General features: G+C 54.0%; 3 protein-coding genes across 9 annotated transcripts in view; 1 reads left to right on the top strand and 2 right to left on the bottom strand.

Annotated features, from left to right (window-relative positions):
• Window positions 1-4,736, bottom strand: part of CIDEB (cell death inducing DFFA like effector b) — a 12,109-nt gene extending 7,373 nt beyond the window's left edge. The window contains exons 1-4 of one of the 2 annotated variants that reach the window (XM_023227326.1): window positions 3,548-4,736; window positions 1,392-1,457; window positions 746-848; window positions 297-441 (exon numbers count right to left, since the gene is read on the bottom strand). In XM_023227326.1, the coding sequence (XP_023083094.1) occupies window positions 297-441; window positions 746-848; window positions 1,392-1,457; window positions 3,548-4,217 (984 nt within the window). In that variant the 5' untranslated portion in view covers window positions 4,218-4,736. Of the gene's footprint in view, window positions 1-296; window positions 442-745; window positions 849-1,391; window positions 1,747-3,547 lie in introns of both variants that reach the window. The other variant, XM_023227327.3, reaches the window with a different exon arrangement.
• A 2,683-nt stretch (window positions 4,737-7,419) lies between these two features.
• Window positions 7,420-10,928, top strand: LTB4R (leukotriene B4 receptor). Of its 2 annotated transcripts, none has more exons than XM_023227338.1 (2): window positions 7,420-7,918; window positions 8,539-10,928. In XM_023227338.1, the coding sequence occupies exon 2, from the start codon at window positions 8,554-8,556 to the stop codon at window positions 9,610-9,612; it is 1,059 nt and encodes a 352-aa protein (XP_023083106.1). In that variant the 5' UTR covers window positions 7,420-7,918; window positions 8,539-8,553; the 3' UTR covers window positions 9,613-10,928. The 2 variants fall into 2 exon arrangements, with proteins under 2 accessions (XP_023083106.1, XP_023083104.1); XM_023227336.1 differs by having other exon boundaries at window positions 7,420-7,922.
• A 314-nt stretch (window positions 10,929-11,242) lies between these two features.
• ADCY4 (adenylate cyclase 4) lies at window positions 11,243-26,798 on the bottom strand. Of its 5 annotated transcripts, none has more exons than XM_023227330.2 (25): window positions 26,194-26,798; window positions 24,447-24,644; window positions 24,178-24,339; window positions 23,442-23,591; window positions 22,863-23,011; window positions 22,673-22,784; window positions 21,824-21,951; window positions 21,516-21,674; window positions 21,056-21,188; window positions 20,716-20,889; window positions 19,062-19,105; window positions 18,842-18,928; window positions 18,581-18,650; window positions 18,140-18,237; window positions 17,077-17,161; window positions 16,832-16,969; window positions 16,117-16,566; window positions 15,677-15,861; window positions 15,389-15,473; window positions 14,831-14,989; window positions 12,632-12,778; window positions 12,220-12,327; window positions 11,989-12,103; window positions 11,547-11,671; window positions 11,243-11,461 (listed from the first exon to the last, which is right to left on the bottom strand). In XM_023227330.2, the coding sequence occupies exons 1-25, from the start codon at window positions 26,350-26,352 to the stop codon at window positions 11,309-11,311; spliced, it is 3,573 nt and encodes a 1,190-aa protein (XP_023083098.1). In that variant the 5' UTR covers window positions 26,353-26,798; the 3' UTR covers window positions 11,243-11,308. The 5 variants fall into 5 exon arrangements, with proteins under 5 accessions (XP_023083098.1, XP_023083099.1, XP_023083100.1 ...); XM_023227331.2 differs by having other exon boundaries at window positions 16,117-16,227; XM_023227332.1 differs by lacking the exons at window positions 22,863-23,011; window positions 23,442-23,591; window positions 24,178-24,339; window positions 24,447-24,644; window positions 26,194-26,798 and having other exon boundaries at window positions 21,824-21,983; window positions 22,673-22,774.
• Between the last annotated feature and the right edge of the window lie 161 nt (window positions 26,799-26,959).

Genomic DNA, 26,959 nt, shown 5'->3' with positions numbered 1-26,959 from the left:
AAAAAAAAAAAAAAAAAGGAATACAATACTTCTAGCTGGATTTAAAAGCTACAAATAAATAGAGAAAATATACACTATTTTGAAAGTTAAAAAAAAAAAAAAAAAAGAAAAGCTCACTAGGTGGAAAATGAACAAACTGACCGGAGCTCATGAGGCCCACCTCACTGCTTTTAGCCCTCAGAGGGAGGGGCAGCTGTGTGACTTCAGCCCTCTCTGCTCCATCATCACAAGTTGCCACTGTTGTGGATCCCCTTGGCTTCCCCTGCTAAAGGAACTGAGGAACTTGGCCTACTTACTTTGGCTAGCAGCTCCTGGCGGGTGGCAGCTGTCAGGCCTTTCCGGATGGTCCGCTTGTGATTACAGACACGGAAAGGTCGCTGGGGTGGTGAAGCTGAGGTCCAGACCCTCCGTCCAAACTCCGAGCTTATATTAGATACTGACCTGGTAGTTGAGAAGAAAAGTCAAGAAGGGGCGAGGAGGGGCTTAGTGAGTGTAAAGGGCGTGATGGGGGTAGAGTGGCTAGAGGGCTAGGGAGGGAGAGATCTAGGTTTATAGATGGTAGAGATGAGGGAGAGACCATGGAGTACAGGTGGAGGCGGGTGGGTCAAGAGCTTGACAAGCCCACTATGGAGTGGGGAGCAGAAAAGGAAGGGGTACTGGTTAGTGTCCTAGGGGCTGAGTGGAGTATTGTTGCCCTGCTTATAACCCCTAAAGGTAGAGGGTAGAGCAGAGAGTTAGCAGTCACCTGAGTAGGTCACTGGGGTTCAGAGCTGAGAGGTACTCCATGGTGGATGGGAGAGTTCCTTCCCTGGAACTTCTGGGCTGGGTGGTTCTCTCCTGTGCTGGGGCTTTAGTGGTGTTTTCTGTTACAAACCTGGGATCTCAGCCCGGGGCAACGTGGGAATGAGTCAAGCCTGGACTCTGGCCCCCCTGCCTGACCAGTAAGAAGGGCAAAGTCCAAGGGGAGGGATGAGGGAGGGGCCAGATGGGGTCCTGGAGGAAGAATTGCCTGGCAAAAGCCATTGGAGCTTGTATGTGTGCCTTTGGTAATGACATGTGTTGTGAGGGTAGATGGGAACCATGTAAAAGGATGAAACGTGACCTCTTGTGTTTTTTTATTTCTATGAGGGAATTTCTGGGATGGGTTCTGGCTGTCAGACTCTGAGAAGCTGCATTTTATGTGAGTGGCTCTGTGTGTGCTGCCACCTACTGGAGTAGCCATAAGCTGCAGCTTTAGGAAAAGGGATCCCGGGGTTGGAGCGTGGGGAAGCTGCGCTTTGGAAAATGAGAGGTGAGACTGTGTCCAGGAAGGGTGTAAGGAGAGGATGGATCCTGATCCATGGATTCCGGATCATTAGGGTCCTGTCTGGGACCCTGGCTTTCTTACTTACCTGCTCCTTCCTCCTCGGTCAAAGGAGGGGCTGGCTCATTGCTCTGACTTCGGTTTCCAGAACTGCCTGTGGAGTTCGGTCACACTTAGGTCATCTTCTCTCTCACCTTTCTGCTTTTGCCAACTAATGGACGTGAAGGAGATGTGAATGGGGGCAGGAATGTCCTTTGATGGCATCAAGACTTTAGCTGCTGGTGCACTGTGTCCCAGTCCTGATTTCAGTTGCAGCCGTGATGGACAGTTGCATGGAAGCTGAGACTCTCACTGACAGTGAAACCCTCAAATGAACACAGTCCCTGCTTTCCTGCCCAGGATCCTTGTAGGGTCCCTTAGCTTCCCCACTTTTTTTCTGTGTCCTGACAAAGAAACAGAGTAACTTGATTGCCCTGTGACCTGGCCAGCTGCATTTCCCCTGGAGGCTTGAGCCCAAGCCAGAGCCTTGAAAAGGTATTCAGGTTGTTGCCCAAAACACAAAAAAACTGGCCCTGGCCCTGAACCAAATACCTTGAACCCTCATAATCTCAATACACTGACCCCTTTGTTTTGGACATAGCGAGATAGAACAACTCTTTATCTCACTGTCTGTTGTAAGGATATGCTGTAGCCTACTCATTAAGTACATTCTCCTAATAAATGCTTTGGACTGATCACCCTGTTAGTCTTTTGTCTTGGGCAATCTGTACTTTTCTTAGAGATTCCCAAGGCCTACCGAAGGGACTTAACACACTCTTAATGGCTTTCCCCTCTCTTGTTTTACCCTATGCCCTCACTTCCTGAGTTAACCTCCCAAATACAGGATTACTGGTACCTAGGCCCTTAGCTCAGGCTCTGCTTTGGGAGGCCCCAACCTAAGACAGTGCTCCTGGTGCTCTGCCCAAGGAATCTCAAGTTCTGGCTGTTACTTGGGCAGAGGCCTTTCTTTTCCCTTCCCCCACCTCTATCCATCTGCCAGGCCCCCGTCAAATCTATTCATTTCCAAGTTTTGCTCGACTTTTCCAAGAAGAGAGGGCTGCTGCTTAGTATGTCCCTACTACTGCCTCCTTTCCTTTCTTGTCTTGTATCCTTGTACAGCCTGGAAATGGGATCTCTTTGTGGTTGTGTGTCATGACTCCCTAACCATTATGCCTCCATGCATCTCCTGTTCCTCCTGGAACCTGGCAGCATGCCTTACATGGAAAAGCTGCCACTGACAGCCCAGTGAGAGCCCAGGGTAGAGTGATTGGGGCAGGGCCCGAGGCAAGAGATGGGAGGAGGTAGGCCAGAAGCTGAAGAAAAGGGGCTCAGCCGGACCAGGAGACTGGAAAACAGGCAAAGATAGAGCAGATGGGGTACGGAGTTGTTTGGGTCACCTTCTCTGCAGACCAGAGAGGCCAAGCAACATACATGCTGCAGAAGGTGGGCTGGGAGGATTGGGGCCAGAGCTGGGGGAGGGATGAGAACAGAAGCAGGACCAGGGTCAGGATTCAGCAGAGTCCTCCTATTTCCTTCCACGGCCAGGGAATCTTACTGCCCCACTTCAGCTTATGCTGTTTCCTGGCAAGGCAGGTTCTCACATGCCCGGACACTTGGATACGTTGGTGATGGGAAGGAGTAGGGTGAGGGAGGGGCTCCAGGAGAGGCCCAGGATGAGCCTCATCTTGTCCCTCCCCATTCTTGCCTTACCCTCTGCAAATGTGATAGGCACAGGACAGGAGTAGGCACCTCGCCCACTGCTGCTTAACCTTTCAGCTTCTCCAGGCCCCCAGTCGTGCTTGCTCCCACCTTGGTAAGTAGATCTGCGCACGTCCCTTTATACCCCACCATCCACTTTTGCCCAGATGTGCTAGAATGGGTCTGGACAAAGAAGGAGGGGCCAGACTAGAGGAATGGTGGTAGAGATAGTGACAGCCTGGGGTGAAGACTTTATGCCTGTTTACCACTGAGCTCTGGGAAGGAGCCAAGAGTGGGGCAGGTCAGCTGACTGGGAGCAGGGGATCTGGGTTCCAAGAAGGAGTAGTGTTTGAGGTGGGGTCTGGGTCCTCCTGGAAGTCAGGACTCCCAGGCAGAAAAGAGGCAGGCTGCAGGGAAGTAAGGAGGAGGCATGGCCCCTTCTCATCGGGCATCACAGGTGGGGTTTTGCCCCACCCCTGAACGCCCTCTGTGGCGCCTTCCACCCACCTGTAGGCCCAGAAGGATGTCGGCCTGTTACCGTCCCCCAGGGAACGAGACACTGCTGAGCTGGAAGACTTCGCGGGCCACAGGCACGGCCTTCCTGCTCCTGGCGGCGCTGTTGGGGCTCCCCGGCAACGGCTTCGTGGTGTGGAGCTTGGCGGGCTGGCGGCCTGCACGGGGGCGACCGCTGGCAGCCACGCTTGTGCTGCACCTGGCTTTGGCCGACGGCGCGGTGCTGCTGCTCACGCCGCTCTTTGTGGCCTTCCTGACCGGGCAGGCCTGGCCGCTGGGCCAGGCGGGCTGCAAGGCGGTGTACTACGTGTGTGCGCTCAGCATGTATGCCAGCGTGCTGCTCACGGGCCTGCTCAGCCTGCAGCGCTGCCTCGCGGTCACCCGCCCCTTCCTGGCGCCCCGGCTGCGCAGCCCGGCCCTGGCCCGCCGCCTGCTGCTGGCCGTCTGGCTGGCTGCCCTCTTGCTCGCCGTTCCGGCCGCCATCTACCGCCACCTGTGGAGGGACCGCGTATGCCAGCTGTGCCACCCGTCGCCGGCCCACGCCGCCGCCCACCTGAGCCTGGAGACTCTGACCGCCTTCGTGCTTCCTTTCGGGTTGATGCTTGGCTGCTACAGCGTGACGCTGGCGCGGCTGCGGGGCGCCCGCTGGGGCTCCGGGCGGCATGGGGCACGGGTGGGCCGGCTGGTGAGCGCCATTGTGCTTGCCTTCGGCTTGCTCTGGGCTCCCTACCACGCGGTCAACCTTCTGCAGGCAGCCGCCGCGCTGGCTCCACCGGAAGGGACCTTGGCGAAGCTGGGCGGGGCTGGCCAGGCGGCGCGAGCAGGAACTACGGCTTTGGCCTTCTTCAGTTCTAGCGTCAACCCGGTGCTGTACGTCTTCACCGCTGGAGATCTGCTGCCCCGGGCAGGTCCCCGTTTCCTCACGCGGCTCTTCGAAGGCTCCGGGGAGGCCCGAGGGGGCGGCCGCTCTAGGGAGGGGACCATGGAGCTCCGAACTACCCCTCAGCTGAAAGTGGTGGGGCAGGGCCGCGGCAATGGAGACCCGGGGGGTGGGATGGAGAAGGACTGTCCGGAATGGGACCTTTGACACCAAACCCTACAACCTGCTGCCCTTCCCTCTCCCTTTCCATCCTCTCACCCTCTGGAGCTCAGTGCTCTGGAACATTTGGGGACCCTTCTTTGACTAGAGGCAGGCCCAGGCTCCTCCATACTGAGGGATTATGAGGGTGGTGATGGTCCCTGTTAAGGACTATTGCGTGCTTGCAAGTTGGCATGTACCCATATGCCAGCACTGCTTACTTGTTGCTAATAGCTGTTATTGTGAAATACACTGGGAAGCCATTAGATGATGACTTAAGTGTGCCTCCCCTGGTGGTTCTTCATGCCTGAGTTGTACTGAAGCCACCTAGTTCCCTTCTGGGTCAAGCCAGGGCTGGGCAGTGCCGGCCTTCAGTGGCATCTTGACCTGCCCTCCTCAGTCCAGGTGCCCTGGTTCCACAGGCCAATCCATAGAACCACTCTGGAAATAAAGGAGAAAATGGAAGGAGAAGTATGGGAGCTTGGATGAGGGGTAGGAATGGGATCCATTCTCTGAGGCTTATAAAAGCCTCTGGGGGAGGAAATGGCTCTGAAGGGGAAACTGAATCTGTGGGGTTTGAAAGGAAAGTTTTCTTGCCTGTCTTGTGTTTGGTCCAGTGGGTGTGAGAGAGGCACACAAGGAGTGGACAGTGATGTAGGGGCCCTGGGAGTCTGAGACTTACCTTCCTCCCTGGCCATCTGTTCCTCCCTGCAAAGGCCACCTGATGTGAAAAGGAGCCCAGGAGCAGGCGCTCAGTCTGGGAAGTTTGGAGGTTGGCCATCAGGGGGTATGAGAAATGGCAGGAATATTTAGAGGACAGGAATAATTTTTCACAAAAGTGCCACTTATTCTTTTTTTCTTTGCCAAGTCTGCGCTCCTTCCAAGATGCTGCTAGCTATTCCTGGCCCCTTCCCCAATACTTATCTGCCCCCACCTTTTGGAATCCATATCTAGGTCTAAAAACGGTTCTAGATCCTGACACCTTTGATTGGGGGATGTAGAATGGGATTCTTTTCAGGGGACATCCACAGGTACACACTCGTGGTCACTAAGGTGACCAGCTCATCCCAGTTGGCCCAGGACTTTCCCAGTTTTAGCACTGAAAATCCCTTGTCCCAGCCCTGTCGGTTTCCCAACAAACTGAAATGGTTGGCCACTCAAGTGGCTACCCTGACCAGGCTCTACTTTAGTGACTGCTCATACCTCCCTGCCTCCCAGACAGAAGTCGAAACAGAGCAAAAGAAACCCAGTCCCCATAGTCATGCTGGGGCTACCAAAACTGGGATGAACTAGCATCTGTGAACTAGAACAGCAGGGAGTATGCTTAGAGTGCCTGGTCCTGGGTATGGGGAAGAAAGGCCATCAAGGTAGATGTGGGTGGGAACAACTTGGGAGGGGAGGCAAGGACAACCCAGTTTCTCTCTGAATGGACCTCTGGTTGACCCTGGAGCTTCCGTCCCCAAATACAGGCCTCACGGGATTCTTTCTGTCCTCGTGTGCTGGGCAGAGGTTCCCTAACTTCCTTTGTTGCATATTCCCCATCTTTGACACCCAGTGTGGTCAGAAAGCCCTTCCTTAACTCAGACTTCAGTTCTTGCTGCGGTTTCTGCCCATTGCTTTTCATCATATCCTCTGACAGCTACGAGGTCAACTCTGCCTGGCTTTTCTCCAGGCAGAGCAAGTAGGGGCTCTGGAAAGGTTAAGGGATCTCAGTGACCACCATTACACTTTGCATCTTTCCTGAGAAGTGAGAGTTGAAAGGGAAACAGGAAGGCCCATGGTCAGATTGAAGGAAGGAATTTTTAGTTTCTTCTTTTCTTTTTCTTTTTTTGAGATGGAGTCTCGCTCGGTCACTCAGCCTGGAGTGCAGTGGTACGATCTTGGCTCACTGCAGCCTCCACTACCTGGGTTCACGTGATTCTCCTGCCTCAGCCTCCCAAGTAGCTGAGACTACAGGCACATGCCACTACACCCAGCTAACTTTTGTATTTTTAGTAGAGACGGGGTTTCACCATGTTGCCCAGGCTGGTCTCAAATTACTGACATCAAGCAATCCGCTCCCCTCAGCCTCCCAAAGTGCTGGGATTACGAGTATGAACCACCACAACCCACCAGGAATTTTTAGTTCTTAGCTTTTGCAGGAGACTTCAAGGAAAGGAGATATTCCTCTGTCCAGGAAATGGGGAAGGTGACCATTTTTGCATTCCTGGTTTCCCCTCTTGGCAGGGTAGGCATGAGGCATCACTGTTCCTGCTCTCTCACTCCTGCTCCTCATGCTCAGCCTGCCTAGCTCGGCCTCAACATTCTCTGTGTGTCTAAAGTGGAACTGGATAGAAGGCTGTGGGAAGATAGGAAAGAGATGGTGCCAATCCCCTTGCCCAGATCTTAAATCCAGACTCAGCAAGGCAATCACATGGGCAAGCACAAGGCAGGGGTTTGGGGAAAGGGAAAGTAATTGGCATTCTCTGTGATACCATGGAGACCATTTGGATTTTGGCTTCTACCAAAGAGAATGGAGAATTGGTTGACCTAAATGGAACCAATCCCTTTAAATAAGGCGAGGAAAGGGGGTGCTGGAAGATGGCCACACAACCTAGATCATAGCTTGAACTGAAGCCAAGAACAGAGTGCTGCCCCCTTCGGCAATTTACTGACATGCCCTCTTTAAATCATGATGTTATCTAACCCAAACCCAGACCCAGGACCTAGTCACAGCTCCAACCTACACTTCCTATTAATTAAAAAGAAAGAAAGAAAGAAAGAAAAACTACATTATTAATGCAAAACAAACAAACAAACAAACAAAGATATCAGCATTGTAGCCTCTCAATCTGAGCCCATTTCCCTTCTCTGGCTACCATGCCTCCTTCTCCTATATGATACCATTCACTACTTTGTTTAATTCTCCAGTCTAGACCTGCATCTTGAGACCACACCCAGCCTACTCACTCCCCACACCCCTCTTTCTTCTCACTGCTCCTTCCTGGTCTCTTCTCATCTGGCTCCACCTCTGAGGAGTCCTCAGAGAAACCCTTCTGGGTTGCCCTGGAACACAGACTATCCCCCCTCCTAGTGAAGGGAGTGGGTGGGTGTTTCAGCCCCACCCTCAGGAAGATGCGTCTTCCCGGTCCTCTGCTCTACGGTACTTCCTCTCTGGCTGACTTAGCAAACAGCACCTAGACTGGGGGCCAGGCCCTTGGCAGTGGGACAGATCCAGGGACAGGCTACAGCACCTTGCCCTGACCCTGGGATTGGCATCAGCTTCCAACCAGTTCCTGTCAAAGCTTGTAAGTAAGTATCCTGGGAACAGCAGTGGTTGTGGTGGTGGTGGGACAGTGTGCAGCCATGAAAGAAGGTGCAAAGGAATCTCCAAAGAAAGCCTGACCAGTGTAAAAGTTGGGAGGCTTTGTCTTTGTCACTTGTCCACTAACTCCTCCCCTCCCTGTTATTCCTGGTTGACCCTGGGCATCTCTGGGGACAGTAGGCAGGTGATTGGGAAAGTTAATGGGATTGAGGGGATGAGGGCCTGGCAGGGGGCAAGAAAGCTGGCCTTTCAAGGGGTTCAGCATGGGTAGGAACTCTCAGGTTGGTTCTGGGCTTTAAGGTCTCCTAAGGGGAGGAGACTGAAAAGGTCTGGAAATGCTGCTGCTGCTGTGGTCACTGTATATTTTGCAATTGGGTCTGTGGGCAGGAAGAGGCCCCATGACCCAGTTAGGAAACTAGTCTTTGTACTCAACCAGATCCCTTTAAGATGTCAGTCTGCAGCGATGGGGGCAGTATATTTCAGGGGGACCGCTGATGCTGCTGACCCTGGAGACAGACTAGAGTTCTCAGTCTAGGCGTGTCCATGGTGTCAGGAAACCCTTGGTCCTCTACTCTCATGCGTTTGTCCGCCCTCACTCTCCAGGTCCTCCCGACAGCCATGAACACTACATCTGCAGCATCCCCCTCGCTAGGTGTAGGGTTCAACTTTCTGTTGGCTATCATCCTGCTGTCAGTGGCGCTGGCTGTGGGGCTTCCCGGCAACAGCTTTGTGGTGTGGAGCATCTTGAAAAGGATGAAGAAGCGCTCTGTCACTGCCCTGTTGGTGCTGAACCTGGCCCTGGCCGACCTGGCCGTATTGCTCACTGCTCCCTTTTTCCTTCACTTCCTGGCCCAAGGCACCTGGAGTTTTGGATTGGCTGGTTGTCGCCTGTGCCACTATGTCTGTGGAGTCAGCATGTACGCCAGTGTCCTGCTTATCACAGCCATGAGTCTAGACCGCTCACTGGCAGTGGCCCGCCCCTTTGTGTCCCAGAAGCTACGCACCAAGGCGATGGCCCTGCGGGTGCTGGCAGGCATCTGGGTGGTGTCCTTTCTGCTGGCCATACCCGTCCTCGTGTACCGCACAGTAGTGGCCTCGAAAACGAACAACATGAGCCTGTGTTATCCGAAGTACCCCAGCAAGAAGCACCAGGCCTTCCATCTAATCTTCGAGGCCGTCACGGGCTTCCTGCTGCCCTTCCTGGCTGTGGTGGCCAGCTACTCCGACATAGGGCGTCGGCTGCAGGCCCGGCGCTTCCGCCGCAGCCGCCGCACTGGTCGCCTGGTGGTGCTCATCATCCTGGCCTTCGCCGCCTTCTGGCTGCCCTACCACGTGGTGAACCTGGTCGAGGCCGCCCGTGCGCTGGCCGGCCAGGCCTCCGGGTCGGGGCTCGTGGGGCAGCGGCTGAAACTGGCCCGCAACGTACTCATCGCGCTCGCCTTCCTGAGCAGCAGCGTGAACCCCGTGCTGTACGCGTGCGCCGGCGGCGGCCTGCTACGCTCAGCGGGCGTGGGCTTCGTCGCCAAGCTGCTGGAGGGCACGGGCTCCGAGGCGTCCAGTACCCGCCGCGGGGGCAGCCTGGGCCAGACCGTGAGGGGCGGCCCCGCTGCTCAGGAGCCCGGCCCTTCCGAGAGCCTCACTGCCTCCAGCCCTCTCGAGTTAAACGAACTGAAGTAGGCCTGGTGGTGGAAGGAGGCCCACTTTCTCCTGGCAGAATGCCAGCCCTGAGCCAGTTCTGTACCTGGAGAAGGAGCAGGGGCGTGGAGGGCGTGGGAGCGTGGGAGGCAGGAGTGGAGTGGAAGAAGAGGGAGAGGTGGAGCAAAGTGAGGGCCGAGTGAGAGAGTGCGCCATCCTGGCTCCCACAGGCAGCTTTAACCATTAAAACTGAAGTCTGAAATTGGGTCAACCTTGTGAGTGGGGTACGTGTGCTGTGGGCATCGGGGTGCTCGTGGGTGCCCTGGCGGGACCCCTCTCAGTAGTTGAAAGTCACCTTCTTTAGTTCCCCATGATTTACAATTTTGGAAAGGACACAAGGACAAACATAGATTGCCCCCATCCCAGGTGATTCCGAGTACTAGTCTGCAGATAATACTTAGCAAAACGCAATCTATGGACTCCTAAAGCAGCTTGTCTAGGAAGACCACCCATGTGGGCCTATCACTCCAAGCTCTGTGACTCAGGGGACCTTCTGAGAAAACAGCACTGCTATGAAACATCTTCCCTGAAGCCTGTGATAAGTCTCCTTGTTAGCATGACTCCAACTTCCTGCCAATAATCTTTGTCCTCTCTGTAGGAGGTATTCTAGGGGATGCCTTCCTTCCTTCCATTTCACAAAGAGGTCAGACTTGAGGACTAAGTCATTAGATCTTATCCCTTAGAATTCTGCATATCAGCATCTGCTAACCTCCACAACACACCCTGGCACAGGGTGGGGCTGAGGGCCCCAGGAAACAAAGATTCCCAAAAGTGAGAGGGATGAGTCATTATTTCCTGGAGATGACTGTTGTTTTAGAGAACCTTGGTCCAACTCTGTTCTGACAAGGTTTTAGGAAGATGGCAACAACAGTGGCAGCAGTGTACTTTTTGGATCTTTCTCATAAAAAAACAAAAGAGCAAGTAAGAGAGTGAAACCAAATATTCACATGCAACACCCGCATCAAACCTAGTATGTCAAGGTATCTCCCATGGACCCCAAAGTATGAGCCAGTGAGAATGAGTCATCAATACTTCAAGACCCATATACCAGCATCTGTGCAGAAGGATACAGAAGGAAGCAAAGGGATGTTGGATAGATCTAAGAAGAGGAGACCCCCAAGCTGTCTACAGATCCTTACTGGAAAGCATGGTGTACCAATTTGAGAACAGCAGCTGAAACTGGGAGGGACCTAACAGAGTATTTCTCAGACCTCTCACCCATTCTGTATGGTAAACACATGATAGGTACTTGTTTAGTGTTTGTTGAATGAATAAAGTTCAAATGACATTTCCCTGGAGATTCTTCCCGTATTTGTGAGTAGGGGGCAAGAAAGGGCAAATCTTTGTTTTGAGCCATGTCGCTAAATTCTTTACGCTTCCAAGGTGTACAAAATGCTGGAATCAAGTTGGCAGAGAGGCTGAGGGAGTTCTCTTCCTGAGCTTGTGAAAAAAATCACTCCCTTTCAACATGCTCAGTCTCACATGCACGCATGTGTGCACACATATGCACACACGCACATACACACACACACTCGCACTAAAATTGGCCTGGGAAGAATACTTCCCGCTGAAGGGCAAGGAGAAGGTGATGCCCAGCTATATCGGCAGCTTCTGACATCAATGGGCTCCAGACACCCCAGAGTCTCTTTATTGAGGTTCTTAGAAGGGGAGTGCAATCTCAGCCTAGGGTAACTGAAGGAGGTCCACTTCGTGTCAAGTCTGTGTTCAGGAAGTAGGTGCAGAGCTGCCCTTTGCCCTTCACCTTGATGACCCCCCGGCTGTAGCAGGTGTAGCCCAGGGACTGTAGGGCCCAGGCTGTCTCCTCAGTCACCTACAATTGGAGGGGGGTGAGGGAATATAGAGGTGGCCCTATTCTTAGTTCCCCTCCCCCTATGCCTCCAATGTTGTTCACTCACTTGGATTTTGCCAAGGACTCCTGTACTCTCCATGCGGCTGGCCACGTTCACTGTGTTGCCCCAAATGTCATATTGTGGCTTCTGGGCCCCAATAACTCCAGCTACTACTGGTCCATGGTTCAACCCTAATAAGGGATGTGGTAATGACAGACTCGGAGAAGGAAGAGGGGAAGAGGATGTACAAGGAACTAGAAGGAAGGGAGAAGAGCCTGGGGGGCCCTAGAGGAGAGGAAGGGTCTCTAAGGCTGGAGGAATGTAGCTTAAGAAAAAGAGTGGGAGAGCCTCATATCTCCTGGCCCAGCAGCTTCACATCCCATCCCAGGGAGTGAGTTAGGAAAGGGGCTTCAGGATGAACTGGGAGCAGCTAACAAAGGACTTGGAGTGGGGCAAGCTCAGGAAGGTGAGGAGGTACCAGACTGCTGCAGCAGGGGAAGTCTCTCACCCACACGCAGGTGGAAGTTGTTGAATGAATGCTTGTTGATGACGTCCAGCTTAGACCCCAGGGCGACGGCAAATTCCACCATAGTGCCAAGGTGGCTGCAGCTCCGTTCAGCATCCTGGCAATGGGCCCACCCACCAGGGTGGGCCAGTGAGGGCACAGGAGTAAGTCCCACTAATAAGGCCATCAATGAGAGACCAGAGGAGGGTGGTAGGTAAGGAAGGGTTGCTGTACCTGTTGTGCATCCTGTCCAGAGGTGGCATTTAATCCTGTGGCTGCCATGTAGGTGCTGCCAATGGTCTTGATCTTCTCCACCCCACTGAACTTGGGCTTGGAGAGCAGCTGTATATAGAGAAGAGTCCTGTCCCCAGTCTCTCTTACTCTCTCCATCCCCTCTCCCAGAAGCCCAGCCCCAAGCCTTTGGAGTTAAAGGATCAGGCTGTGGGAGTGAGGATGGTGTCAGGAAGGAGAGGGTTGGTGGTGGGCAATGTTGCTGGAGTGGGTAGATCTAGGGGATCAGAGGAGGCGAGGGAGTACTGTAGTGGGGAGGATTGACTTCATGGCCAGAAAAGCAAAGTGGAAGGAGGTACTGGGGGAAATTCTCGAATCTAGGACATAGGGTCTGGGAAACTCTTGGAATTTTCACCTCATCAAAATCAGCAATTATTTCATTGAGCAGCCTCAGACACTCTAGGCCCTCATGATTGATGTTGGATTCAGAGTAGAACTCCTTGAAGTCTGGGACTGAAGCGAAGAGGACACAAACGCATTCGTAGGACTGGTGGTAGAGATCCTGGGAGAGCAGGAGACTGGAGTGAGGGGTGCACGTCATGTTCCTCTCCTTTCTAGGTCTGCGTGGGGCCCTCCTCCCCATGTCCACATTCCTGGTCTCCCTGTTTAAGAAGAATTGGGAAGGAGGGAGAGGAGTAGGGCCAGGCTACCCCAGGGAAGTGACTTAGGAGTCCAAGCTTGGATCTCATTGTAATTCTAGAAAAGACAAAAGTTTGGGGTCAGGATCACCTCATAGCAACACGAAGGGAATCACTCCTAGAACTGGGATCCTGTCAATGTGAATTATTTCTATATCCTATCCTATTGCTGAAAGGTGTTTAAGTCAATTAAGTCAGCTACAAAACCAAAGGTAAAACGTGTTTAAGTGTTTAAGTCAGTTAAGATAGGTACAAAATGAAAGATAAAGTAAGCAACAATAGGGACTATGAGGCAAAGGGAAAATAAGAGTAAGATGATAAAGATGGAATCAGATCTGAGGGTGGTTCACAAAATGAGTGCCATGAAGTCCTATTTAGTCTTAGATTTTGGTTCTCAGCTTTCTAGCAGCCAAAGTGAAGAGAGAAAAGGATCGATTACAACATTCCCTGTGTCTATAAGAGAAGAAACCAGAACTGATCTTGGAGCAGGGAGCAGGCGGTGGGGGCATAAGGCTGTGAAAGAGTTCTTGAGCTGTTTCTTTTAACACCCCTCAATATGAGCCAAGAGCATTTCCATAGCAGAGGGCCAGCAGGTGATACAAATACGATGGTACAAATATGTGGGTGACTTTCTGATGGTTTGGCTCTAGCAAAATTTTTGAGGATCTAGAGCAGCAGCATCCAATAGAAATTTTTGCAGTGGAAACATTCCCTATCTGCAGTGTTCAATAGGGTGGCCACTGGATACAAGTGGCTGTTGAGCCCTGGAAATGTGGCTGATGCAACTGAGGAACTGAATATTTTATTTTAATTCATTAACATTAAATTTTCATACTGCTAATGGCTACCATATTGGATAGTACATGTCTAGAGAGAGGGGTGGACTATATCCTCTAGACCAGCAGTCCCCAACCTTTTTGGCCCCAAGGATGGGTTTCATGGAAGACAAGTTTTCCACGCACCCAGGCTGTTGGGGGGGATGGTTTTGGGATGAAACTGTTCCACTTCAGATCATCAGGCATTAGTTATCAGATTGGTGCAAAATTAATTGCATTTTTTTTTTTTTTTGCCATTAAAAGTAGTTACTTTTAGGTCGGGAGCAGTGCACCTGTAATCTCAGCATTTTGGGAGGCCGAGGCAGGTGGATCACCTGAGATCAGAAGATCGAGACCAGCCTGGCCAACATGATGAAACCCTGTCTCTACTAAAAAAAAAAAAAAAATGCAAAAATAATTAGCCAGGCATGGTGGCAGGCACCTGTAATCCCAGCTACCTAGGAGGCTGAGGCAGGAGAATCACTTGAACCCAGGAGGCAGAGGTTTCAGTGAGCTGAGATCGCACCATTACATATACTCCAGCCTGAGGGACAAGAGTGAAACTCCGTCTCAAAAAAAAAAAGTAATTACTTTTAATTATATTACTTTTAATGGCAAATACTGCGATTAATTTTGTACCAGCCTAATACATTTTCATAAGAAGTGTACAAACTAGACCTCTTGCATGTGCAGTTCACAACAAGGTTCGAGTTCCTATGAGAATCTGACGCGGCTGCTGATCTGACAGGAGGCGGAGCTCAGGCGGTAGTGCTGGCTCACCGCTCACCTCACCTCTGCTATGTAGCCAGTTCCCAACAGGCCATGGACCTGGGGCCTGGGGGCTGGGGACCCCTGCTCCAGACAGCTCCCATCAACACCTAAGCTTCTGAAATGTATGGAATGGTCATGAGTTAGATAAGACATGCCTTCCAAGTAAGAATTTGAAATGCAATTTTGTGCTCACCAAAGACAGAATCTAAGATCTTGTGAAAATGAAGACGCTTGACAAGCACTAGAGAGAACCGGCCATAGGTCAAGACTTTCATCCGAGATTAGGCCCTATGGCTTCCGTGGCTCAGGAGTCAGGGGGTCAGGAGTCACCTCGTTGCGCCGGTTCTGGCCAATGAACTGGGGGGCCACATGTGCAGGGAGCACATTCTCCAAGAGCAGCCGAGTCAGGTTCTCCATCGTCTCTGTCTCCTCCCGCTCCTGCCTCAGCTTCTTCTTCCACAGGAAGTCCAGGCGGCAGTAGTACTCATTCTGGGGAGGGTCACCAGGGGCCATGGGGAGACACAGAGCAGGGGAAGCCCAGCTTCTGCGTGTTCAGCCCCAACTCCATGATGCCTGAAACCACCCCCACCCCACCCCCAGTTTAGAAGTAGGGCTTAAGGTGCAAGTATCCTTGGAGAGAGACTATCCTTGAAATTAGATTCAGACTAGGGATACAGAATTGGCAGCAGACTTTTTCTAAAGCATGGGCTTTCCCAGATAGGGGTGTGGGAGAAAGGAGGGACGGGGAGTGAAAGAGAAAGAAAGGAAGCAGGAAGGCTCGCTTCGAAGCTTCCAATGGGATTCAACCCTGGAGATTAGAAAGATCAAGTCACAAATATGGGGGCCACTCATAGGTGGGCCCTGGTGGGGCTGAGCTGGGTGACTTACCTGGCGAGCCAGGACAAGGAGGGTGAAGAAGAAGATGAAGAAGGAGATAGCACCCATGAGTTTGGGCTCCTTCAGCACTCCGGGCCTGAAGGGGCCATGGATCAGGGTTGCCCCTTGCTCTGCCCCTTCCTGGCCTTCTCCCTGCCCCCAGTGCCCAAGTAGGCATCCGCTTCCCTCCCACTTTGCCCTGTGGGTGATTCAGGCCAGTGAGGCCAGGACAGCTCTGCTGTGTCCCATCTCATCCCCATCCCAGGGGGCCCGGCACCTCTGTCCAGCAGCTGTGCACACCTGGAGTCCAAGGGGCCCAGATAGAGGCGGACGATGAGGCAGTCGGATAGCCAGGCGTGGGAGTGCAGGAAGAGGGAGCAGGATGCCGCCAGCCACAGCAGGAGCAGCAGCAGCTTCAGCTCGAAGCTCATGTGCAGAAAGAGGGAGCAGGACAGGAAGCCCAGCGTGCAGCAGTGCATGGAGTACTGTGGGGCCAGGCAGGGGTCAGGAGTGGGCATGTCCCATAGGCAGAGGGGGGACACCTGAGGGCTCCCTTCCTGTCCCTCCCAGGCCCAGGTCCTATCTGGGAGACAGGGGGCGTCATACACACTGATACACACTGGGTGTGACTTATGTCTGTTCTAATCCACAGAATGGAGAGTTCCTCCACTCAGGGGGCTGTGGACTTGGGCTGAGGAAGGGTCTGCAGAAGGAGATTAAGGGCATGTAGGAACACTCACTGGGACACTGATGAGAGGCAGAGACCCAGGGAGCTCCCAGGAGAGGTTGGAAATCATGGAGGACACATTGGGAGCTTGGAAAGGGCAGTCTGATGATGCTGGGAAGAAGAACTGCAGAGGAGATGAGGAGCTGAAGAGGCAGGTAGCTTCTTGGGCACAATGGTGGCTTGTGCTGGGTTTCAGCTGACCCAGGGATGAGTCAGGGCCAGACTCGTCCAAAGGGGTGGATTCTGCTATTTCTGGTAGGGAAGGGAACCTCAGCACTGGGGTCCTCACTGGGGGAGGAGTTATGTGAAGGGCATCAAGAGTACTTCTCTGACTCTGAGCCACTGTGTGAGCTCTTGCCAGCCACTTAGCCTCTCTGGGCCTTAGCTTCCTCTTCTGTAACTTGGCTGATAGGTGATTCCCAGGTGCCCTCCAGGAATAGAATTCTAGGAGTGAGTCTAAATCCTGAAAAATCAGTCAAGTTATCTAAGTAATAAATAACTGCCTACACAGAAAAAAGATAAGGACATTCACCAAAGTGTTATTAACAACTATTATGCCCAGATGGTAGATTGCTGGTGACTGTAATTTTTTTCTTTCTATTTGTACAACATTTCCAGCATCCCCTGGGCTTAGTCCAGCTGCCTGCCCAAATCCAGGGGTTCCCTTTTAGTCCCTGGCAGGTCCAACATGCCCTGATGGGGGTGGATAGGGCCCCCTCTGTCCTCACCAGGCTGGTAATGGCCATGGCAAAGACAAGGAGGATGGTGGCGGTGCTCAAGGCTATTCTCAGTCCTGGTCGTGTGGCCACCAGGCCAGACAGTGCAGGCAGCCAGTGCAGCATCTTGGGGCCTTTCAGGGCACACCTCTGTGGAGGGAGCATGGGCGTCTTAGCCATGGGGCTGGGGCACCCTCTTCAGGACAGGTTGTGACCAGGGCTCTGGCATGCCACTTCCACCCCTCAGCCCACCTCACCATCAGGTCCTCTGAGAAGCAGACAAAAAGGAGGAGGAGGAAGAGGAGGAAGGTGATGCTATATGTGATGGCCAGAGCTGGGGGCCTAAAGGGAGACAAAATTGAGGCCTTGAAGTGCCAGAACAGGCTCCCTGTGTGCTATGAAGGTGCTGGTGAGTTGGGTGGGAGATGGGGGAAGTGGTTCCGGGGAATCTGGGTTGGCTGGCGATGGGGTCCTGGCTGATAAAACACATTGCATTCTAATGATCTGGGTTGGTTGGCTTAAGGGTCTAGAGCAGTGTTGAGGTGGTACAGGGACCCATATGGTGGGGAGTGGGGGCTCACAAGAATGACCAAGGCTACGGCAGACCGATCTCTGGGTCTTTAGGCCAAAGCTCTTTAACCTGGCTGAGTTTTTTGTTTTTTGTTTTCCTTTTTTTTGAGACGGAGTCTCGCTCTGTTGCCCAGGCTGGAGTGCAGTGGTGTCATCTTGGCTCACTGCAAACTCTGCCTCCAGGGTTCGAGCGATTCTCCTACTGTTAGCCTCCCGTGTAGCTGGGATTACAGGCGTCTGCTGTCTCACCCAGCAAATTTTTGTACTTTTAGTAGAGATGGGGTTTCACCATGTTGGCCAGGCTGGTCTTGACTCCTGACCTCAGGTGATCCACCTGCCTTGGCCTCCCAGATTACAGGCGTGAGCCATTGCACCCGGCCACGTGGCTGAGTTAACAAGTCCTCGTCCCTGCTAGCAGTGGACTAGGAATGAGGGCCTACTTTCTAAGCTCACACATTTGCTACCAGATTTGGGTTTCTCAGTGGAAACAAACCTGCCTTCATGGAGATGTTGTTAGCACCAAAAGAGATGCTCGTGGGAAAATGCTAGGGCTGTGTAGAAAGTCCACAGGATGTACAAGATTAAGATAAGGACTGCGATTATCATTCTCCCCAGAAAACCCGTTTCCTCTGTGGGTAAGTGCCTGAAGCTAAGGGGAAGGGGTGAACGAAGAAAGTGTGGCCAGGGGTCATGAGGGCCAGGTGATCCGCTTATGACAGCCAGGGTCTTCTTCGCCTGGGGCTCTCTCACCTGTTTGTCACTAGCATCTGGATGATGAAGTTGGAGAGAAAAACCAGGAAAGTGCAGGCTTCATAGTATTTGAAGGCGGGGATTGCAGAGAGTCGGTACTGAAAGTGAGGGGGCCGGAGGTAGAGACAGGGTCCAGTGCTGCCCATCACCTTGAAGGCATCACTCCCGGGCAAGGGGTGGGCTCCTCAGCCTCACCGCCAAGCCTCCAGTTCAGTTCCATGTAGACCCTACCAGTTCTCCAAGGAGCTACCCTCCTTCCTCCCTCTACCATCCAGTAGCTCAGTCTACAGAGTGACTTTCCTTTAGAGAGAGGCACAAGCTCCTCACCCCTAGGATCACAAACTGAGCAGACCCGGGGAGGAGATCCAAGGGCTGACCCCTCCCCAGCACCGAGGAACTAAAGTTGGGAAGTCGTTTGGTGCCATCCACTCCACAGCTCACCTCTTTCTCCATCTCCTTCTCTCTGAAGTACAGTGTCAGTGGGTTGAAGTCCTTCGACTGCTTCCACTGTCTGGTGGGAGGTGGGAGGGTGGGTGAAAGCACCAGAGAGCAGAGGGCAGAGAAGGGCAGGAAGAGGGCAGAGTGAGGGCAACAGTGGGTGGTCAGGTGAGTCTTCCTTCCAGTCCCTCAGGGAGCACCATCCCTTCTCCACCACACGACCTCAGGGCCTGTGGCCCTCCCAGCCCTCTTTGTTCTCCGTACTTCTGTGAGTTGAGCTGCTCAATGACCTGGAAGAACTTGGCATCCCCGGTGTCCAGTTCATCATCTAGTCCACGTGGGGTACGGCTTCTGCACAGTGAGAGCCAAGTACATCACCACAGAAACTCTCAGAGCATCTGGGCAAAGCAGGAGCAGACCCCCAGGGTGGACGTAGGGGGTCATCCAGACAGCCCCACTGGCAAAGACTTTGAGGCCTCCTCACCGATCTAGGCTCCACTGGGGGCTGAAGGAAGCCAGGGTCTTCTCCTGTTGGGAGAGCACAGTGGGAGGTGGGCATGGTGGGTGTTTTCCCTGTAGTGAGGTAGACCGTGAGCCACACTGCATGCTCTATACATGTCCTTGACCTTGGGCATTTCACTGGGCTCTTTCCTCTGCCTCTAATGACCTCTCTCTCTCCCAAATCCCACCTGCCCTTGAAGAGGAGGTTTGAACCTCCTTAAAGTTTCCCCCGACTCTCTAGACTCCCAGGATCTCTGTGTGTGTGTGTGTGTGTGTGTGTGTGTGATGGAATCTTGCTCTGTCACCAGGTTGGAGTGCAATGGCGCGATCTTGGCTCACCGTAACCTCTGCCCCCTAGGTTAAAGCGATTTTCCTGCCTCAGCCTCCTGGGTAGCTGGGATTACAGGTGTGTGCCACCATGCCTGGCTGATTTTTGCGTTTTCAGTAGAGATGGGGTTTCACCATGTTGGTCAGGCTGGTCTCAAACTGCTGACCTCAGGTGATCTGCCTGCCTCAGCCTCTCAAAGTGCTGGGATTATAGGCATGAGCCACAACACCTGGCTGGATTTCTTTTCTCTTTCTTTCTTTCTTTCTTTTTTTTTTTTTGAGATGGAGTTTCTCTCTTGTTGCTCAGGCTGGAGTGCAGTGGTGCAATCTCAGCTCACTGCAACCTCCACCTTCCAGGTTCAAGCAATTCTCTTGCCTCAGCCTCGTGAATAGCTGGGATTACAGGCATGTGCCACCACACCTGGCTAATTTTTGTATTTTTAGTAGAGATGGGGTTTCGCCATGTTGGCCAGGCTGGTCTCAAACTACTGACCTCAAGCTATCCATCTGCCTCGGCCTTCCAAAGTGCTGGGATTACAGGTGTGAGCCACTGTGCCTGGCAAGATTTCTGATATTTGACTGATCCCCTGGAACTTCAGGGGCTAAGTGGATTTCTGTGCTAGTGAAGGTCCTGCCTCAGGAGACACTCTTGAACAACAACCTTGCACCTAAGGTCATCTCATAGTCCCTGGGCTTGTAGCAATCCCCACACACCACTCCACCCACCTTAGAGGTCTCATCCTCCAACAGTCAGCTGAGCCTCAGCTTCTTCCTTCCTCTTCCTCCTGCCAGCTTAACCCTCTGACCTCTCCCCTACCTCACGTTAACACTTGGAATTAAGTACTTCCTGCAACCACTGCTGCCAGTGTCCTTCTCCCACTCCCCAGTGTCGGGGGGATTGAAGAAGAGAGCATGCAGTTTCAGGAACTGAGTTAAACAGAGACATTTCCTGGTGCTATGGGTGCACAGCCCTACAATCAGAGACAGGAGGAAGTGGACAGGGGTCCAACTGCCTATGTGGTGTCAGGGGAAGGCACTCTCCTGAGTAGAGGCTGGGGAGTTATGGACATGGTGTCTGTAGGGATCTTGGATCTTCTCTGAGGTGAGCTGGAGGGCCCTTTCTCTGGAAGGAGGGGCAAAGAAGGGCCTGAACCAGTGACTGGGGTGACCAGACAGTTCAAGACTTTGGGATATCACAAATCATTAAGTGGCTCACTGGTGGTGGGGGCAGAGAAGGCTGGGAGTGGGGCCTGAGGATACTGGGGGTGGATTTAACTAAGCTCTGGGGCTCAGGATGAAGGTGCACATACCTGGAGAGGGGTGGAGGCGGACACAGGGCTGTCTACGTGGCTCAGGTGGGCAAAAGGCTTGGCTGCACCCCAGGACTCCAGGTAACGGGTCATCAGCAGTGATGGACGCATCTTGGGGCCCTCAAGCGAGGAGAGCAAGCCTCCTGCAGTGCCCTTCTCATCCTCCTCCTCTGCCTGGGACACATGAGGGCTGAGAGTAAAGACGACAGACACTTCCTCGTTCTTCCTCCACCCCCCACTAGGATCCAGGAACTCAATCTCTGGTACAGAAGAGATCAGGCCTGTTGACTGTGGGACAGTTTGTGTGGGCCAACCCATGGGGTCTGCGCTGGGCTTTTACCCGTGGATCGATGACCAGATAGGTGGGCTCCCCTAGCTCCCGAAGGTACGGATCCCGATGCTCCATGCCTGCGTCCTCCACAGCATAAGCCCCTGCCAGCAGGGCCAGGGTAGCCCCTGTGATGTGCACTCGCCTGGAAGGAGGGAGGCAGTAGGGGTCAGCAGGGAGGGCCTTCACATCTCCTATTTCCTACCCCCTCACGCCCGTGGCTCCTAGAACTGACAAACATCTCATGTCTTTTAAAGATCATTCCTGGAGGTCTGACTTCAAGAAAGAGCCTGTGTTACAAGAGGTGCCTCCCAGCTCCCCTCCCTGTACCCTAAGATCTCCCAAGCCCCATATGGGACTCATCTTAAGGTACTCATCTTGTGCTTATCTTAAGGAACTAACGAAAAGGTTGGCAGCCTGTGGTAGGCCTGGTTGGCCTTCTGCTGTAGCTGCCTAGGGCCATAGGTCTCACCCTGGTACACCGCCTGCCTCCATGTGGTTAGCCAGTGTGACATCATGGGACCAAACGTCATACTGCCACTTCTGCAGCCCGATGACTCCACAGAGTACACTGCCTGAGTGCACGCCCACACGCATGTTGATGTCCACGCCAGTGGCTGCCCGCAGTTTCCTGAGCAGAGAGAGTGTGGGGCAATCTGAGTCCTACCCACAGCCCTGCCTATGAGACACCCCTGATTCTCACAAAGAGGACTTCTGTCAGCTGCCTGCTGCCCCCCACATCCACCCTCAGCATTCCTCCTGACCACCGCCTGAGCTGACCTGATGGCCCGGCACATGTCCAGCCCCATGCGCACACAGTTGATGGCATGGTCTGGCAGTGAGAGGGGCAGTCCGGAGACACAGTAGTAACAGTCCCCCAGGATCTTGATCCGCATGCATTCATGCTCCTGGGAGTGTGTATATGGGTGTGTAGAGGAACCTGGTTAGAGGCCAGAAGGGTAGGAGGGAGTTGGGAAAAGCGGGGAGCGAGTGTGGTATTCCTGAAGAACTTCCAAGGTGGGGTAGTGTCTAGATCAGATCTAGGGACTCCTGTCACCTGATATGGGGCTAACTGTCTTCCATGCAGATCTCTTTCTCAGAAAGGTTTCCGCAAGGGCTGGATGGCTGTGGCTCTTTCCACTTTTGGCATGTGAAGGGGGTACCCAGAGTTGAGTATGTGGTAGTGGTCTCAGGATTGAGAGGATGGGGGGAACCCAAGAATTGGTTGCTTGGAGGTATCCCTGGAGTCTAGGCAGGTTGCTGGGCTGAGGTTGCATAGGGCAGAAATTTCTCTTGGAAGGGCCTCCTAAGGTTGGAATATCAGAACGTCTCTATAGATTTGGTCGTAGTGTCCAGAGACACATATGTTGGGGCTCTGAGCTTGTATGGGGCATTGTACTTGGGACATCTGTGGAGATATTGAGGGATGTCTGCAGGTTTCAGATGTGTGGTGAGCAGCTTCATGACTGGGAATGTTTGAGAGGGTTTCCTCTTTCCATTGGGGTATCTGGGGGCCTGCATGCACTGAAGTGGGCCTGGGATCTTATAAGGTGGGAGTTTCCCTTGGAAGGGGCTGCCCAGGATGGGAAATTTGAGGGTCCCTGGGTGGGGAGGGAAGCCTTCTCTGACCTTGGCGATCTGGTCAAACTTGCCAAAGAGCTCATTGAGCATGAGCACCAGCTCCTTAGGGGAACACTCGCTGGCCAGCCGCGTGAAGCCCACAATGTCAGCATACAGCACACTGCATAGGGCAGACTGTGTCAGTGGGGCCAGGGTCTTAGCCCACAGGCTCCTCCCCTCCGGCCATTCTTCATCATACCTGACTCCCTGGTGCCTCTTGACATAGAGGCTGTGGAAATTGTTGGTGCTCTCTGGCCGTGACCCCTGTCCTGCCTGCAGCCGTGCCATGATCTCTGCTTTCATCTCTCGGGCCAGGTAGGCAGGAAGGATGGACAAGAGAAGGTGTTCCTAGAAGAGGTCACTATGAGCACCAATTCCTCTGCATCCTAAAGCCGGGAGCCCATGCCCCCCAAATCACTCAGGAGCCCACACTGCCCACCACACTTGCTCCCCAGGATGCTCCCCCAGGTCCTCCCTCTGCACACAGCAGGGCTCCAGCACCCCATCCTACATTGATCACCTTTAGGGACTGAACTCCCAGTATCAACACCTGAATGAGAGTTCACTTAATATCATAATGCTCTAAAGTGCTTTTTATAGGCTTTGGTTTGTTGAGCCTCACAACCTTCTAAGATGGGCAATACCCACGTTTTATACAAAAGAGGAAACAGGTCAAGAAACCTGCCCAGAGTCACTCAACTTGTGGAGGACCCCCGTTATGTAATCTAAGCAACTCCTCTCTGGGAGCGCTGGTCTGGCCTTCCTAGGCCAGTCTGACCTGGTGCTTCTTTTCGGTGTCCAGCCGCCGGCGGGAGTGCAAGGAGCTGAGTGCCTCCCGGAACGTGGCCCGCAGGGCGCGCTCCATCAGCGCCTTGTGGTACACTCCTGCCACGTTCCCGCACAGGAACAGCACCGCATTTGCTGCCAACTGTGGGCGAAGGCCAGCCTCAGAGGACACGGGACCGGGGTGGTTGTCATGTGTAGCTGGAATTGGTCTCAAAGACTGGCTGGGGGAAGACTGGGTTCTACAGTGAGGGACCTAACTACTGTGGGACAAGTGGTGCCACACTGTGGCATCCCTAGGGGCGTTTCCCTTCCCAGAAGCTCCCTGCTCCAGACTCTCCGCTGCTTCACCAACATGACCTCTTAGGTCTGGAACCTTTGCAGGTACATTTCCTCTGTTTGGAATACCACTCCACTGTCGCTACCCACTTCCGTGGAACAAAACTTTTTTTTTTTTTTTTTTTACGTTCTCTGTCAAGGTTTCATTAACCAACATCTGTTGTCCCTGGGCAAACCACGACACGACTCCCTTCCTTGAGACCTGGATCCCTCTTCTGGTAACAGCAGGCATTGCACCACACTGTTGCACCAGCTCTGCGAAAGCAAGGTTGGGTCTCCTACTCCCAGCGTTGTACCCTGCCTTGGAGTCACAGCTCCGCAACCCCACCAAGGAGCCTACTAGCACGTGACAGAGCCGTCCTGAGCGCAGCCTGTGCTACTTGCGTGCTCACCTGCGGCAGCAGTGCAGGCCGTGAGTCCGGCTGTGGCCCAAGATACAGCCCCAGGACCAGTAGATGCGAGAGTGAGGAGGCGAGGCCCGCGACGGCGGCGTCCCGCATGCCCAAGGGCAGCATCGCATACACCGTGAAGATGACGAAGAGAAAATAGGACACCTAGGGGCAGGGCGCCGAAAGCCGAAGGCCTGAGTGAGGCTATTCAAGGCCTAGTGAGGGATCGAAGCCCGGGCCGTCCCCGCTGCCCTGCCTGCCGCCCCTCTCACCTGGTCCCAGGCGCTCACCACGCCCCCGGTGAACAGGAAGGCGTGGCCTAGCGCTAGCAGCGCGACCCATACCAAGCCGGACAGAGGACGCGTCCAGCGCTGCAGTCGCTGCTCGCGGGAAGCGAGGCCCAGCAGCAGCGAGAAGCCGCCCAGCGCGCACAGCACAGTGGTCAGGAAGCTCGGGTCTGAAGTCAGCTCCTGTGGGCAAGGGGTGTATGAGGCAAGATTGTGACAAGGAGAAGGAACGAACCTGATAAAGGAAGAGCCGGCAGTCCAGCCCCTCAGCCCAGTACTGAAAGATGTCTCAAGCCTAAATACGAAAAGGAGGCAAGGCACCTCCGCTTGCCATTCACTTTAGGTTGAACCATTTGAAATTGCTTGTGTCCTACTGTTTTTATCTAGACTCAGCAATCTCGTGTGGTTTTTGTTGGTTGGTTGGTTGGTTGGTTGGTTGGTTTTTTGAGACAGAGTCTTGCTCTGTCGCCCAGGCTGGAGTTCAGTGGCACGATCTCGGCTTACCGCAACCTCTGCCTCCAGGTTCAGGTGATTCTCGTGCCTCAGCCTCCAGAGTAGCTGGGATTACAGGCTCCCGCCACCACGCCCGGCTGATTTTTTTTTTTTTTTTTTTTTTTTTGAAGTTTTAGTAGAAGACAGGATCGCGCCAAGTTGCCCAGGCTGGTCTCGAGCTTCTGGGCTCAAGCGATCTCCCGCCTCAGCCTCCCAAAGTGCTGGGATTACGGGCGTGAGCCACCGCGCCCAGCCTCCTGCGGTCCAACCTATTATCTTGCTGAGCCTGGGACAGCTACCTAGAAGATCTGGCTCCCATCCCTATTTGTGAATCCATGACTTTTCTGAGCCTCGGTTTTCTTATCTGTCAAACGGGAACCAAAGCTTCATGAAGCAAGTAAAAGATAGACCCTAGCTCACAAGAAGGCACTTCGGAATAAATGTCTCCAAATTTGGCCAATTTGCTCAGGAGATTCCCGGCGGCGCCGGGGCCGGCGGCTGGCAGCTCGGAGGGCGGTGCGAGGCAGGGCTCGAGCAGCAGGGGGCGCCAGGACCCGCGGCGTCCCGCACCTTCCTGGCCGCCAGGGCTGCGATCTCGCCACCTGCCTCAACTCCTTGCAGAAGTTCCACCGCCGTCCCTGCGTTTTGTCCCCACCTCTTCCCGGATTTAGGCGTGGACCAGCAAGGATTGGCCGCGCCCGGTGATTTTCCCACCTTGCCTCCAAGGAGTGAAAAGAAAACCCGGGGCAGGCCATTTCTAGAATTGGATTGAAGACCCCCTTCCTTCCCAAACAAGAACTGAACATGGGTTTACTTCGGGACTCAGTGAGAGCCGGATGGAGGGTGCCTTCTGGGAGTCTGTGGGCACAACTGCCCCACATCCCCTAAGAGGCAGAGAAAGGCAGGAAATGAATTCCTCAGGGGCCTCCTAGAATTTCCCTTTTGGAAAACTGGAAAATCCGGTGATGGATTTATTGTAGAACCCATAGACCACGGACGTTAATGAAGTCTGTCAGAACCCGGACAGAAACTAGAAGTATCCTGGACTCAGCTTTCTCCCTGCGCAGACCCAGAAGGGTACAGTGACTTGCCCAGGGTCACTGCAGTTCTTAGCCAGGCTCAATGGTTCTTTCTTTCTCGGCTCCCAGCAACGAAACACATCGAAAAAAAGACCCCGCAAACCCCAACCCCGAAAATGCTACCCAGGCAGCGACCCTCCCGCAGCGGCGGCCCGGCTTACCCTGCCGCTGGCCCAGGCAACCGCGAGCAGCGCCGCAAGCGCACAGAGCACGATCCCCAGCAGCAGCAGCAGCAGCGGGTACTGCTGGCTCAGGCTGTAGTAGGTCTCGTAGAAGAGGTCTTCGCTGGGGGGTGGCCGGGGGCTGAAGAGGCGGGCCATGATCTCCCCCGCCCAGAGCCCCGAGGCTGGCTAGGGCCGGGCTCCGGGTTACCTCCTTCGGCCCGGCGGGCCCCACCTGAGCTTTTCTAACCCGTTCCAAGCCTACCTCCCCGCGCCCTCAAACCTCGTGGCAATCCTGTCTCCTTTTTCAGACCCTCCCTGTGGCCTCCCAGCCCGCTCCCAGCTGGCTATGAGGGGATCCCTCAGTCCTTTCCTCCTCCTCCGTCATGCCGGGATTGTGGAGGTGCCCTAGCAAAGCCTCATCGCCAGGAGGGCAGGATTTGGGGTTGGTGCGAGGGAGCCCCGGGTTCCGCTGTCCCCCGAACTCACTGCCCGCGGAGCTGGCGCAGCGGAGTGGGCTAGGCCCAGGGAGGGAGCCGGGGACCTGATGGCGGAGTCACGCTCGCCGCTGCGCTCTGGCTCAGAGTCCGGGGCGACAGGCGCTTCCCTCCAGGCGCCGCGGCCCCCCCTCCCACTTCCCCGACGTGACAGCCCGGCCCCTTCCTGTGCCGAAGCCGGACTCCCCTGGTCTCCTCCCGCACTTGGTTTTCTCTCTCCTAACACCATCGCCTTCCCGCCTCAGCCCCTTCAGGGAAGGTCAATGTGG

This window comes from Piliocolobus tephrosceles, chromosome 6 (assembly GCF_002776525.5).
Source record: "Piliocolobus tephrosceles isolate RC106 chromosome 6, ASM277652v3, whole genome shotgun sequence".
Classification (NCBI taxonomy): Eukaryota; Metazoa; Chordata; class Mammalia; order Primates; family Cercopithecidae; genus Piliocolobus; species Piliocolobus tephrosceles.
This window is presented reverse-complemented; position numbering and strand designations above follow the sequence as displayed.